At 42.3% G+C, this 12,377-nt stretch overlaps 1 protein-coding gene across 1 annotated transcript in view; it reads right to left on the minus strand.

Annotated features, from left to right (window-relative positions):
• Positions 1-4,498: 4,498 nt before the first annotated feature.
• The window catches only part of PSAT1 (phosphoserine aminotransferase 1), a 30,660-nt gene continuing 22,781 nt past the window's right edge, over positions 4,499-12,377 (minus strand). Inside the window, exons 8-9 of the mRNA XM_004383278.3 lie at positions 6,681-6,818; positions 4,499-5,608 (exon numbers count right to left, since the gene is read on the minus strand). Of these exons, the coding sequence (XP_004383335.1) occupies positions 5,503-5,608; positions 6,681-6,818 (244 nt within the window). The 3' untranslated portion in view covers positions 4,499-5,502. The remainder of the gene's footprint in view (positions 5,609-6,680; positions 6,819-12,377) is intronic.

Consider the following 12,377-nt stretch of genomic DNA (forward strand, 5'->3'; position numbering starts at 1 on the left):
AAATAAATAAATTTTGGAAAAAAAAAAAAAAAGAATACCGAAAGAGAAAAATGACATACAGTAACCCCCCCTTATCCGCAGTTTCCCTTTCTGAGGTTTCAGATACTCACGGTCAACTGCAGTCCAAAAATGTTAAATGAGTAGCGTGATGAAATCTCACGTCATCCTGTGCTTTTATAACAGTATATTGTTATAATTGTTAGTTATTATTGTTAATCTCTTACTGTGCCTAATTTATAAATTATTTTATCATAAGTATGTATGTATAGGATAAAATATAGTATACATAGCATTCGGTAGTATGTGCAGTTTCAGGTATCCATGGAGGTGGGGGGTCTTGGAACATATCCCTGTGGATAAGGGGGGACTGTTGTACTTCAGATTGTTTGGAGGAAGAAGTACAATTTAGAGGATGCATTTCAGGAAATAACATATGATCAAGAACCAGTGGTATTGAAGGAAGAAGTCCAAGCTGCACTGAAGGCACTGGTGAAAAACAAGGCTTCAGGAATTGACAGAATACCAATATCACCAAATGGATATAAAGCTGGAAGTACTCACTTGTCTATGCCAAGAAATTTGGAAGACAGTTACCTGCCAACCAACTGGAAGAGATCCATATTTGTGCCCATTCCAAAGAAAGATGATCCGACAGAATGCGGAAATTATCGAACAATATCATTAATATCACACACAAGTGTGACATTAATTTTGCTGAAGATAATTTAAAAACAGTTGCAGTACTACATTGACAGGGAACTGCCAGAAATGCAAGCCAGATTCAGAAAAGGACATGGAACAAGGGATATAGTTGCTAATGTCAGATGGATCTTGGCTAAAAGCAGAGACTACCAGAAAGATGTTTACCTGTGTTTTACTGACTATGCAAAGGCATTTGACTGTGTGAATCATAACAAATTATGGACAACATTGCAAAGAATGGGAATTCCAGAACACTTAATTGTGCTCATGAAGAACCTGTATGTAGTCCAAGAGGCAGTCATTTGAACAGAACAAGGGGATACTGCATGGTTTGGGATCAGGAAGGATTTGCATCAAGATTGTATCCTTTCACCATACTTATTCAGTCTGGATGCTGAGCAAATAATCTGAGAAGCTGGCCAATATGAAGAACTCGGCATCTGGATTGGAGGAAGACATGTTAACAACCTGCATTATGCAGATGACACAACCTTGCTTGCTGAAAGTGAAGAGGATTTGAAGCACTTACTGATGAAGATCAAAGACTACAGCTTTCAGTACGGATTACACCTCAACATAAAGAAAACAAAAATCCTCACAACTGGACCAATAAGCAACATTGTGATAAACAGAGAAAAGATTGAAGTTGTCAAGGATTTCATTTTACTTGGATCCACGATCAACACCCATGGAAGCAACAGTCAAGAATCAAACAAATGTATTGCATTGGGCAAATCTGCTCCAAAAACTTCTTTAAAGTGTTGAAAAGCTGAATAAGAGCTTCAGAACACAGGTGCCTGGCTTATTTAGGGTGGCTGGCCCTGGTGGAGTGGTGAAGAGCTCAGCTGCTAACCAAAAGGTCAGCAGTTCGAATCCACCGGCCACTCCTTGGAAACTTTATGGGGCAGTTCTACTCTGTCCTATAGGGTTGCCATGAGTCGGAATCGACTCGACAGCAACGGGTTTGGTTTTGGTTTGGCCTAGGAGCAGGCCTGACTCCATTTTTGTTACATGCTCCTGCTTCTGCATTCCTGTGAATGTAACCTTGACTTCTTCCCATTAGATGCATATGGAGTTGAGCCTCTGGCTGGGAGGGAGCAATGCTTATACAAGTCCAGGTAAGCCTAGGGAGGGTCAACCTATCAGAACCTTGCTGGGAGGTTCCTAACTCCACCCTGTAACTCTTCCTGTGAAGCAGCCACCCCTTGGATTCACTCGTCTTCACTCTGTGTGGGCTGTCTCCTCATTCAACTGTTTCTTATACTTTTAATAAATTTCTTCGTTTTTAGTTTAACAGAGTCTGAGAGTTTTACTCTATGGCAAAGCAAAGATGTCACTCTGAGGACTAAGGTGCACCTGACCCAAGCCATGGTATTTTCAGTCGCTTCATGTGAATGTGAAAGCTGGACAATGAATATGGAAGACCTAGAGGTGATGCCTTTGAAGTATGGTGCTGGCGAAGAATACTGAATATACCATGGACTGCCAGAAGAATGAACAAATCTGTCTTGGAAGAAGTACAGTCAGAATGCTCCTTAGAAGCAAGGATGGCAAGACTTCATCTCATGTACTTTGGACATGTTATCAGGAGGGATCAGTCACTGGAGAAGGACATCATGCTTGGTAAAGTAGAGGGTCAGCAAAAAGGAGGAAGACCCTCGAGAGATGCATCAACACAGTGGCTGCAAGAATGTGACACAGTGGCTGCAAGAATGGCTCAAGCATAACAACAATTGTGAGGATAACACAGACTGGGCAGTGTTTCATTCTGTTGTACATAGGGTCACTATGAGTTTGAACAGACTCGAGGGCACCTAACAACAACAAAAACAACAAAGAATCACAAGGCCACTCCTTACACAGCCTCCCCAAGGCCCCCAAAGACATTGTTTATGTTGCTTTTAATCTTAAAGGAAAGGCCAGTCCCTTCTGGCTCTTATAGGCTGCTAACCCGCTCCCGTTCCACCTCTCTCCATGTGGTCAGTAGATTGGCATCAGTTCAATGGAGACATACAAAGGTCAAGTTTTTCACGCTATGATTATCTGCCAGTAATGTGTTCCAGAACCTCCCTGCTTGGCCAGACAAGAGTGATTACCTCTTGTACATATGCAGTTGTTAACTATTTTCCAAAAGCTTTCAATAATTTACAAGGATGACTGAGAGCCCTCTAAGGTCTTAAATTTCCCCGTTCAACCAGAGTCATGTTTCATCATTTCAGTGGGAAATGAAATTGTATTCTTATTTTTTTTTTTAATAAAAAAATCCATGTATGTGAGAGTTGGTATCTATGGTTTTTCTTGAAGCTCAGCTTGGCATACTCAGCAAGACCAACATGAAACTGATAATTATTGAGCACCTCTGAAGGGAAAGGCAGAGTGCCAGGTGCTGGAGGTCAAGTAACGTGGTTCCTTCCACAGTGCTTCACTAGCACAGAAAAGAGAATAAAGGAAATGCTCTGATGGGATAAAAGAGGTCCTGGATGATGCAAATGGTTAAATGCTTGGCTACTAACTAAAAGGTTGGGCGTTCAAACCCACCCAGAGCCACCTCAGAAGAAAGGCCTGGAAATCTGCTTCCAAAAGATCAACCAAATGAAAACCCAGTGAGTCACCATGAGTCAGAATCGACTTGATGGCAACTGGTTTGGTTCAGTTTTGAGTTCCGATGGGACAAGAAGGGTCACTCTTGTGAAAAATAAGAAAAAGAAAAATTGTTCCAATGGAGGAGATAAAAACAAGTTTAGGAAGATGTCAGCAGGAGTCTTGAAGGCAGGTTGGCCTTGCTGAGCAGAGATAGGAAGTTTCGTTTGAGAATACGAAAGTTTTTTGTTCGTTTTTACATCATCATGTGGGCAATACGTGCCACATTCAAAGAACCATAATAGAGGAAGAAGAGAAGAGGTAAGAGGCCAGATCAGGCCAGATGCCATAAAACTGTGACTGTCAGGTGAAGAAGCCTGGGCTTTCATACACATCAATGAGACGCAGGAGGGAGAGTAATATCCTGGCAGCGACATGAGGAGTGGGCTGCAGAGAGAAGGCTGTTGACACGCAGACCAGTCAGGAGGCTGCTGAAATAATCCATTGAGGGCTGACACAGCAGAATGGGCTGTAAGAATGGGAATGGAAATAAATGGAGACTCAAGAAACACAGGAGGTGAAATGACGGACTTGTAACCATCACATGAAGGATGGGAAGGAAGACTGACTGAGTGCTGCTATTAAATATGGAACACTTAGTTGGATTCCATGGACTGGCTGGCTTTTGCTACTCAGAGCGTGGTTATTGCTCTCATCTAGCATTGAACCCTGACCTTGTTTTAAACTCTTAAACATCCCTAACTTAAGTGTTATTTCAATCTTCGTTTTACAGACAAGGCAGCCAAGATTGGGAGGCTGTGACTTGACCAGGGCAACTCACCTAACTGGTGCAGAGATAGGATGAGAAATCAGTGCAGACCCATTACACAGTCAAACGAAGCATGAAGATAGCTCAAAACTATCACAGTGGCATGTTTCCTGTGTATGTGGGACACAGTTCATAGAACTTTATACCATAAAGTTGGAAGGTGTTTTGCTGATAATGTCCATTCCAAAAGCAAACGGAGAGCTACCACACTGTTAAGTCATTTTTAAAATGCATGCATAGGATTTAAGTTTTATACCTTTCATTAAACTAAATTACCACTATCAGGTACTATTTTCAAACTCCACTTGTTTTTCCATCATAAAGTTTAAAATAAGAACCATTTGTCTAAAAAGCAGGTAGAGAAACCCAGTGACAAGGGTTTGGATGTTTTAGTACTTTAATGTTCTTCAGACGTTCAACATAAATTACTGACAATGGATAAACAAGAGGGGAAGAGACTCTTGAGCAGAGATTCTTCTGGAAATCACAGTATCACTCTGGTCAAACACAATAAAGAAAACAGTCAAGTGAACAAAGGAGAAGGGAGTTTAACAGAGATTTTTAGTTTGAAGGCATTACTAAAAAACAAACAGCACACCAACCGAAAAACCCTCTCTTCTAGCTAATGAAAAGAGAGTAATAGAACAGCACTTTTGAAGCAGCTTGTAAAAGGGGCACAACTGTTGCTAATGTAATGTTATAATGCACAAGGTCAAGGATTCGAACAAATTCTAAAAGTTTCTCCATATCACCGAGAACCACATTACTAGAAATATAAATGCATAGAGATAGAAACTCTATGGTATTAAAAACAGGCTTTACTATATAAAGTACAGTATGCCACTTTTATCTCTTTATAAGAGTAACAGTATAAAGAAACACCTATAGTTTTCTCTTTGCCTAGAAGTCCCAAATGTTCACCAAATGGTCAGTCTTACTAACTGCTGAACCCAGGAGATCCCACTGGTGTCATTTTGGAAAAGATCTAGATTCAGCACCTAGGGGGTCCCACTCACCCTCCATACTGTGAGTCTGTGTGTCTCCAGAAACAATTAACTGCAATTTGCAGAATTCAGTCCACAGGCAAGTTTGAATACTGAGATCTAGCTAGAAAAAGTAGCAGCAAAGACAAAATAAGCTTGAATTAGTTAGAAAAACAACAGAAGATTTAAAACAATGCTTCCAGTTCAAGTCAGAGTTAAAGTGGCCGTTAAGTCCCATCAGCTCTTCAGAGCTCTTGATGTTTTGCTGTTGTGTTTTGAGAAAGGAAAAATCTATATTAAGCGTGTTCATTCGAGAAAAACACTGTGTTAAATTTTGGTAGTCATTCCTTCGTCATTTTAAATTTCGTACGTTGTTCAACGACAGAGTATACGTTGGTTAGGATGTGTTCACAGCTGATGCATCTCCAAAAAATTTTTCATGAAGTCTGCCAGCTTCTGAGCATCTTCAATGGTGACGGCATTATACAGAGAGGCGCGGATGCCTCCCACAGACCTGGAACAACCAAAGAACCAGCCATTAGGACAAAAGTGTCTAACTTAGCATCGAGACAGCTCTCTTTCCAGCCACCTGCTCCTGAGAGTCGTAGCACCTGAGACCATCTTGTCCAACCTCCTTCCTGAAAGCCCCCACAGGTGGCCGGGACCTTCAGACATTCTCAGTCATTGGAAAATTCACCCATATGCTCTACACAGTCACTATGCTCACACTTAAACTTAGAGTAATGCAACTCTTCACTCTGGGCACAGAAAAAACAAAATGGGAAAGACGTTTAAGTTAAATAAGGTGAGTGATTTTGCTCACCACACCACTCAACGATCCCTGCCGCACAGCACAGGCGAGATGGGAGCGGAGAGCCCAGGACCCCTGCAGCGTCGGCCTCTCCCTGGTGCCTGGGTGCTATTCTCGAGGGTGAGGACATAGGTTGTTCATAAAACATGCAAGATTAACTACTTTATCGGATGTTCAGATGGAGTAACAGTGATTCACTATCAGATGGAAGAGGCTCAAGGAACATAGGAGGAATCACCGAAGAAACTTTATTCATAGAACAAGTGAGACAATTTCTTTTTATTGGTATTAAAAGAGAATTTTAAGGCTGTAAGGCCGGCTGTTTATTCCTCAGAGGGAAGTGGTTACCATAATGATGTACTTTGAACCACACAGCTAGTTAGCACCTTCCCCCTTCATTGAAGAACCATGAAATCTTATGTTCCCATAGGAGGGCTATCTTCAAGGAGGAATTGCCACGTTTGTAAGAACATATTGACCATGATGGAATGATTTTATCCACATCTACACAGTGATGACAAAATTGGACATGACTAAAAGGTTTGAGCAGCCTAACTCTTAGCAGCAAAACCTAGAGACAAATGTCATGGTGCCCATAAAAATGCCCTCATGTGTTACAGGGCAATGAGCTAAGCCTTCAATTCACATTCCAGTGTGGGTGGCCTCACAGGTGTTTCAGATCAGCGGTTTCCAAGCGTTTTTAGCAGAATGCCTCTTTACTCAAACAACACTAACCCAATTCTCTGATGAGCCTCTGGATTGGATGTGCACTCACCTGTGCCCTTTCAAGGAAATCATGTTGAGTTCAAGAGCTTTATCGACAAATCTTTTTTCTAGAGCATCGTCTCCTTTGGCATTGCCAATGCGGAATGGAATATTCATCTTGCTTCTACTCTGGGGCTCCACAGGACATCTAAAAAACATGTTATTGTCCCATCTACTTGTGTGGACTGTCATGAACAAATCAACAGATATTTTTCTTTTTTAAAATTTTGTAGAAAGAAGGATGTGGAACAAAATTCTAACTTACAAAAAAAAAAGTCCAGGTCTACTGGCCTAAAGGAGACTGGAGAAACCCCGAGAGTATGGCCCCCAAACACCCTTTTAGCTTAGTGGTGAAGTCATTTCCGAGGTTCACCGTTCAGCTGGGGAATGGACAGCCCCATAAAACCAAATGGGACTAATGAGGCACAGCAGTCCAGGGACAAGGGCCAGAAGACAGAAGGGGACAGGAAAGCTGGTGATAGGGAACCCAAGGTTGAGTAAGGATAGTGTTGATGTGTTGTGAGGTTGTTAACCATTGTCATAGGGCAACACGTGTTCTGTTAAATGAGAAACTATTTTGTTCTGTAAGCCTTCATCTAAAGTGAGAATAGCAGCACAATTGGAAGAGTGTAGTCGATGTCACTGAACTGTGCATGTAGAAATTTTTGAAATGGTGTATCTTTGGCTATGTATATTTTCACAAAAAAAAAAAAAAAAAAAAAAAGGTTGAGAAGGGAGAGGGTTGACATGTTGTGGGGTTGTTAACCAATGTCATAAAACAATATGTGTACTACTGTTTCAGGAGAAACTATTTGTTCTATAAGCCTTCACCTGAAGTACAGTAAAAAAAAAAAAGTTAATAATTACCAAAAAAATATATATATATATATATATTTTGTAGAGACAAGCAAGAGATTGTTGTTGTCAGGTATCACCAAGTCAATTCCAACTCATAGTGACCCCATGTGACAGAGTAGAACTGCACTAGAATTTTCCAGGTGGTAATCTTTACAGAAGCAGATTGCCAGGTCTTTCTCCAGCAGAGCTGGTGGGTGGGTTTGTACCATCAACCCTTCAAATAGCAGCCGACCACTTAACCGTTGCACCACGAGGGCTCCTTAGCAAGAGATTAAAAAATAAAAAAGTAGGATCTGCCTCCAGCACATTTATAATTTACTTGTAGAGACCATACACTTGCATATGGTACAGTGAGTCACCGGTCTCTTGTAGGAACCTCAGTTTCCCCATCTGAAAATTAGGACTAATAACCTCCATTTCAGGCTAGTTGTGATGATTGATGATGCAAGGTTCCTGGGTGGTGCAAACAATTTGCACTCAACAACTAACCTAAAGGTTGGCAGTTCAAACCCACCCAGCGGCACTGCAGAAGGCCTGCAGATCTGCTTCTGTAAAGATTACAGCCAAGAAAACCCTACCGAGCAGTTCTACTCTGTAACACACTGGGTCACCATGAGTCAAAATCAGCTTGACAGCAACAGGTTTGGTTTGGTGATAATTCAGTGGTACAACATATATGAAGTTTCCAACACATGGCAGCCTATCTCTACAGGCTGCAGAGAAATAAATAAGGTGGTCCTAATAGTGACTGTAGACTTAAAAATTATGAGCGGCAACTTTAAAGCACTATCATAGTGTATTATCCCAAGCTGTGTGATTATCCCAAGTTACTAATCTCTGTGCCTCATTTTCCTCATTTTAGTGGGAATAATAATAGAACATACCTCACTGGGTTATTGTGAGCATTAAATGAGCCAATATTTACAAAGAATGTTGGTGCTACATTTAAAAATGGCCACAAATTCTCTGTACTCCCTCCCAAAAAGAGGTGGGATCCTGTTCTCCACCTTTTGAATCTTGGCTGAATTTGTGACTCGCTTTGACCAAGACAATGCAATAGAAGTGATGCTGTGCAATTTCTAAGCCTAGGCCTCAAGGTGCCTTGCAGCTTCTCTTCTTGCCCTCTTAAAACATTGCTGCCATGGAAGCAAGCCCCAGCTAGCCTGCTGGAGATAAGTGGCCCAGCCAATAGCTAGCACTAACTGCTAGACTTGTAAGTGAGGCCATTTTAGACCAACTGGCTCCAGCTGAGTCACCAGATGACTTCAGTCGAATGAGGGACCCCAGGTGAGACCAGCAGAAGACCCACCCAGCTGAGCTCAGCCCAAATTGCTGACCCAAAGAATCATGAGCAAATAAAACAGCTGTTTATCATTAAGTTTTCAGGCGTTTTTCAGCAGAAATAAGCAACTCACACAATTTAAAATAGTGTCTGGACATACTAAATGCTATGGGGCAGTTATACTCTGTCCTGTAGGGTCTCTATGAGTGGGAATTGACTCGACAGCAACGGGTTTATATAAGTATCTGTGAAATGCAATAAATATCTTTTTATCTCCAGCACCTTGCACAGAGTCTAGTATGTATAGCCTGTCAAAAATGGATGATGAGTGAATTTTTATCTAGGAAAGGTTAGTATTTTGCTTCAGTTTCAAATTTAAAAAATAAGCAACCAAAATTACTTTCCAATGACAACCAAAGGAGATGAAAGGAAAAAGAACCGACTTGCTATCCTGGAATAAAAATAAAGCACAACATGTAATAACCCTCTCTCCTCCCTTTCTCAAGCATATTCTATTTTATTCTTGCACTTCTCCAGGGTAGGATTCATTAAAATTAAACAGCAAATAAAAGCAGAGTGAGGAAGCCCCCATTAAAAGGCGTGCTCTCCCTGAGGGCACATACATAATTCCTGTTCAAGTTAATACGAGTCAAGTGCACACCTTCAGGCAGGAGAGAGGCTGCACGAAGGAACCGTATGTCATGGAGGTTAAAATCGTAGCCCTCCCTTTTATATAAGGCAGTAGGTTTCATGGCTGACATCTAAATTAAAAATTCAGTGGCTACTGCTTGATATTCTGCTGCCTTAGGCAACCACTGTGAGGGGTCCTATTATGGGGTGGAACACCATAAAGTACATCTAACTTAACAAAGGAGCCCATGGGTTGTGTAAACGATTAACACGTTTGCTGCTAAACAAAAGTTTGGAGGTGTGAGCCCACCCAGAGGCACCTCGGAAGAAAGGCCTGATGATCTAATTCTGGAAAAGCAGCCGTTGAAAACCCTGTGGACCACGGTCAACGCTGACAGATACGGGGTCGCCATGAGTCGGAGCCAAGTTGACGGCAACTGGCTTTGGTTTTTTTTTAATTTAAGAAAAAAATCAAAAGGAAGAATTAAGAATCTGTATTTACAGTTCACACTCCCCCCAAATTTGGTTTATCATGAAATTAGAAGCTATGACAACAGCAATAAGGTCATAAAAACTAGAAATTGAAGACTAAATCTCCATACAACAGATATTTACGCAGTGCCCACAACAGCATCTCTGCGAAGGAGCTAGGGCAGAAAAAATTTAAGGGGAATAAACTGCTCACAATCCACCAAGATAGTTATATTGAAAATTACAAATTATGATCACAAATAGTAACATTAAGAGCTAACACTTAAGGATTGCTTACTATGTGCTAAGCACTGTTTCTAGTGCTTTATACAATATAACTGGCACGACAGCCCCATGCTCTTAATCCGTATAATATAAATTCTTTATTCATATGTGTTTTCATTTAATCCTCATGACTATCATAGGAAATATTCACTATTACTATGTCCATTTTACAGATATGGAAACTAAGGGTTGGAGTAGTCAGAGACAAAAACAAAGCACACAGGGTGGTAAACTGCAAATTCTAGGTTACAGGGTACTGCTTGTTAGAACTGCCCGCCCTGCCTTTGGAGGCCATTTTGCTGAGCTCTCTCCTCAGTTTGAAAGAAAACTGAAGAATTTCCTAAAGTGAGAATTTCCAAATGAGCACAGGAACAGCTGGTGAGTCTCCCCTGCAAACACTGAGGAGAGGCAGAGCTAAACCCCAAGGCTGACTTTGGTAACGAGGTCCCACAGGAAAACCCTGAGCCCCAGGTGACATTTTCTGGGCAGGCAGCCGAGGGAGTGGATGGAAACAAGTTCCCAGAAGGAGCTTTACTCTGAAGAGGGGGTAGTGCAGGTCGGGCTGTTCATAGCGAGTGTGGACCTCTGGCTGCTAGAGGTGATGGGGATGGGGATCAGACCCCCAGGGCAGATCTACCCTGTTGGCTTCAGCAGGCTGCCTTTTTAGGGAAATGCCCAGACTGGGAGCTCTGAGGAAAAGGAACCTCGGAAAAGAGAATTCTGGGGATTCCCAAGAGTTGCTTCTACACATTCTTGTTTTGTTTCCCGGGAAATACATGGAGCCAGAAGCTAACAGAAAGACTGGTCTCCCCTCCACAACAGCCTGCAAGTGCTTTCACTCAGGCAGGTTCTGAGCACTTTGGGAGCCAGGGAAGATGACTCATTCGTCCGTGTATCCCTGGAGCCTAGGACAAGGCTAGCCCAGAGTGGGTGTTTGGGAGTCGTTTGCTGGATGGATGGATGAGTGGATGAATGAATGAATGAAAAGATGGACTAAATGGGTCCTTAGACCTCCCACGCTTTCCTTCTAATCCCGGCATAAGCCATCCCCTCCAGGCAGCCCACTCACTCTATTCCTCAAGCACTGTGCCTTTATGAGGTCCGTTCTCTGCCTTCCTAAAAGTTCCTGAAAGTACTTCTGCTTTCTTCTCTAATTTCATTCATACCCAAGGCTTGGCTCATCCAGCCTCCTCCTCCAACCAGAACAGTATCTCCCTGCTCCAAGCTCATACCATATTCCTTAGGCCCTGGCTATGAATGACTTGGACAACAGTCTGGTGTTAATCCTGCATGTTAAAATGGCTCCAGTAAGCACTGTGGGGCCCCCTGGTTTCCCAACCCATACACCAGGGTTGAGGGCAGAAGATTCTCCAGGACCAAGTACTCAGCCTGCACTTACAGTAATGTGAATGTGCACCCCCACCCCCAGATGGCACAGGGCTCTCTGATGCTGCCCGTGAGACAGGAGCCCAAAGGCGAAGGCGTCCAGCCAAGTCGGACTCTCCCAGGGCTTGTGGCCAGAGGGTCACTGCATGCCAAGAAGTTAGAGGAATGGGCAAGCAGCATTTTAAGGGCAGAGGAGACAGTAGCAGGCTACTTAAAGTTCCAAAAGCATATCCCTCTACACACATGGGTGGTTTTGGTGAAGTGTTAGGAAGTCTTGATTAAAACATACAATTCTAAGTTAGGATCGTGGAATCATTTTTTCTGTCCCCCATGTGGCCCACTCAATTCTCAAAGACAGTACAAATTCCTATGTTACTGTCAGCCAGGTATTTTTTCGTTACAACAAAACTGAATCCCAAAGTCATGACTGCTAAGAAGGAGGTCTTGGTTTTCATAAGTGAGTGTGTTTATGTATGTGTGTGAGAAGTATGTGTAAAAATGTGCACATATACATGCACATTCACACATGTGCACTCACACATAATGTAAAGTTCGGTCCTTGTACACCTGTGCCCACCTGAGGGAGAGGGAAAAGCAAACGAAGATATCATTTGTAAGCTTCTGTGTGCTAGGCCCTGTGCTCGGTTGCTTCACATCCGGCATTTTGGTGAGAGGCCTATAGTGAGCTGAATGGTGGTTCCCAAAAGATATTCCAAGTTCTAACCTCTGGAACTTGTGAATGTAGACTTATTTGGAAGAAGGATGTTTGGAGCTGTAATTAAGGGATGAGATCAT

Source organism: Trichechus manatus, unplaced genomic scaffold (genome assembly GCF_000243295.1).
Source record: "Trichechus manatus latirostris isolate Lorelei unplaced genomic scaffold, TriManLat1.0 scaffold00107, whole genome shotgun sequence".
Lineage (NCBI taxonomy): Eukaryota > Metazoa > Chordata > Mammalia > Sirenia > Trichechidae > Trichechus > Trichechus manatus.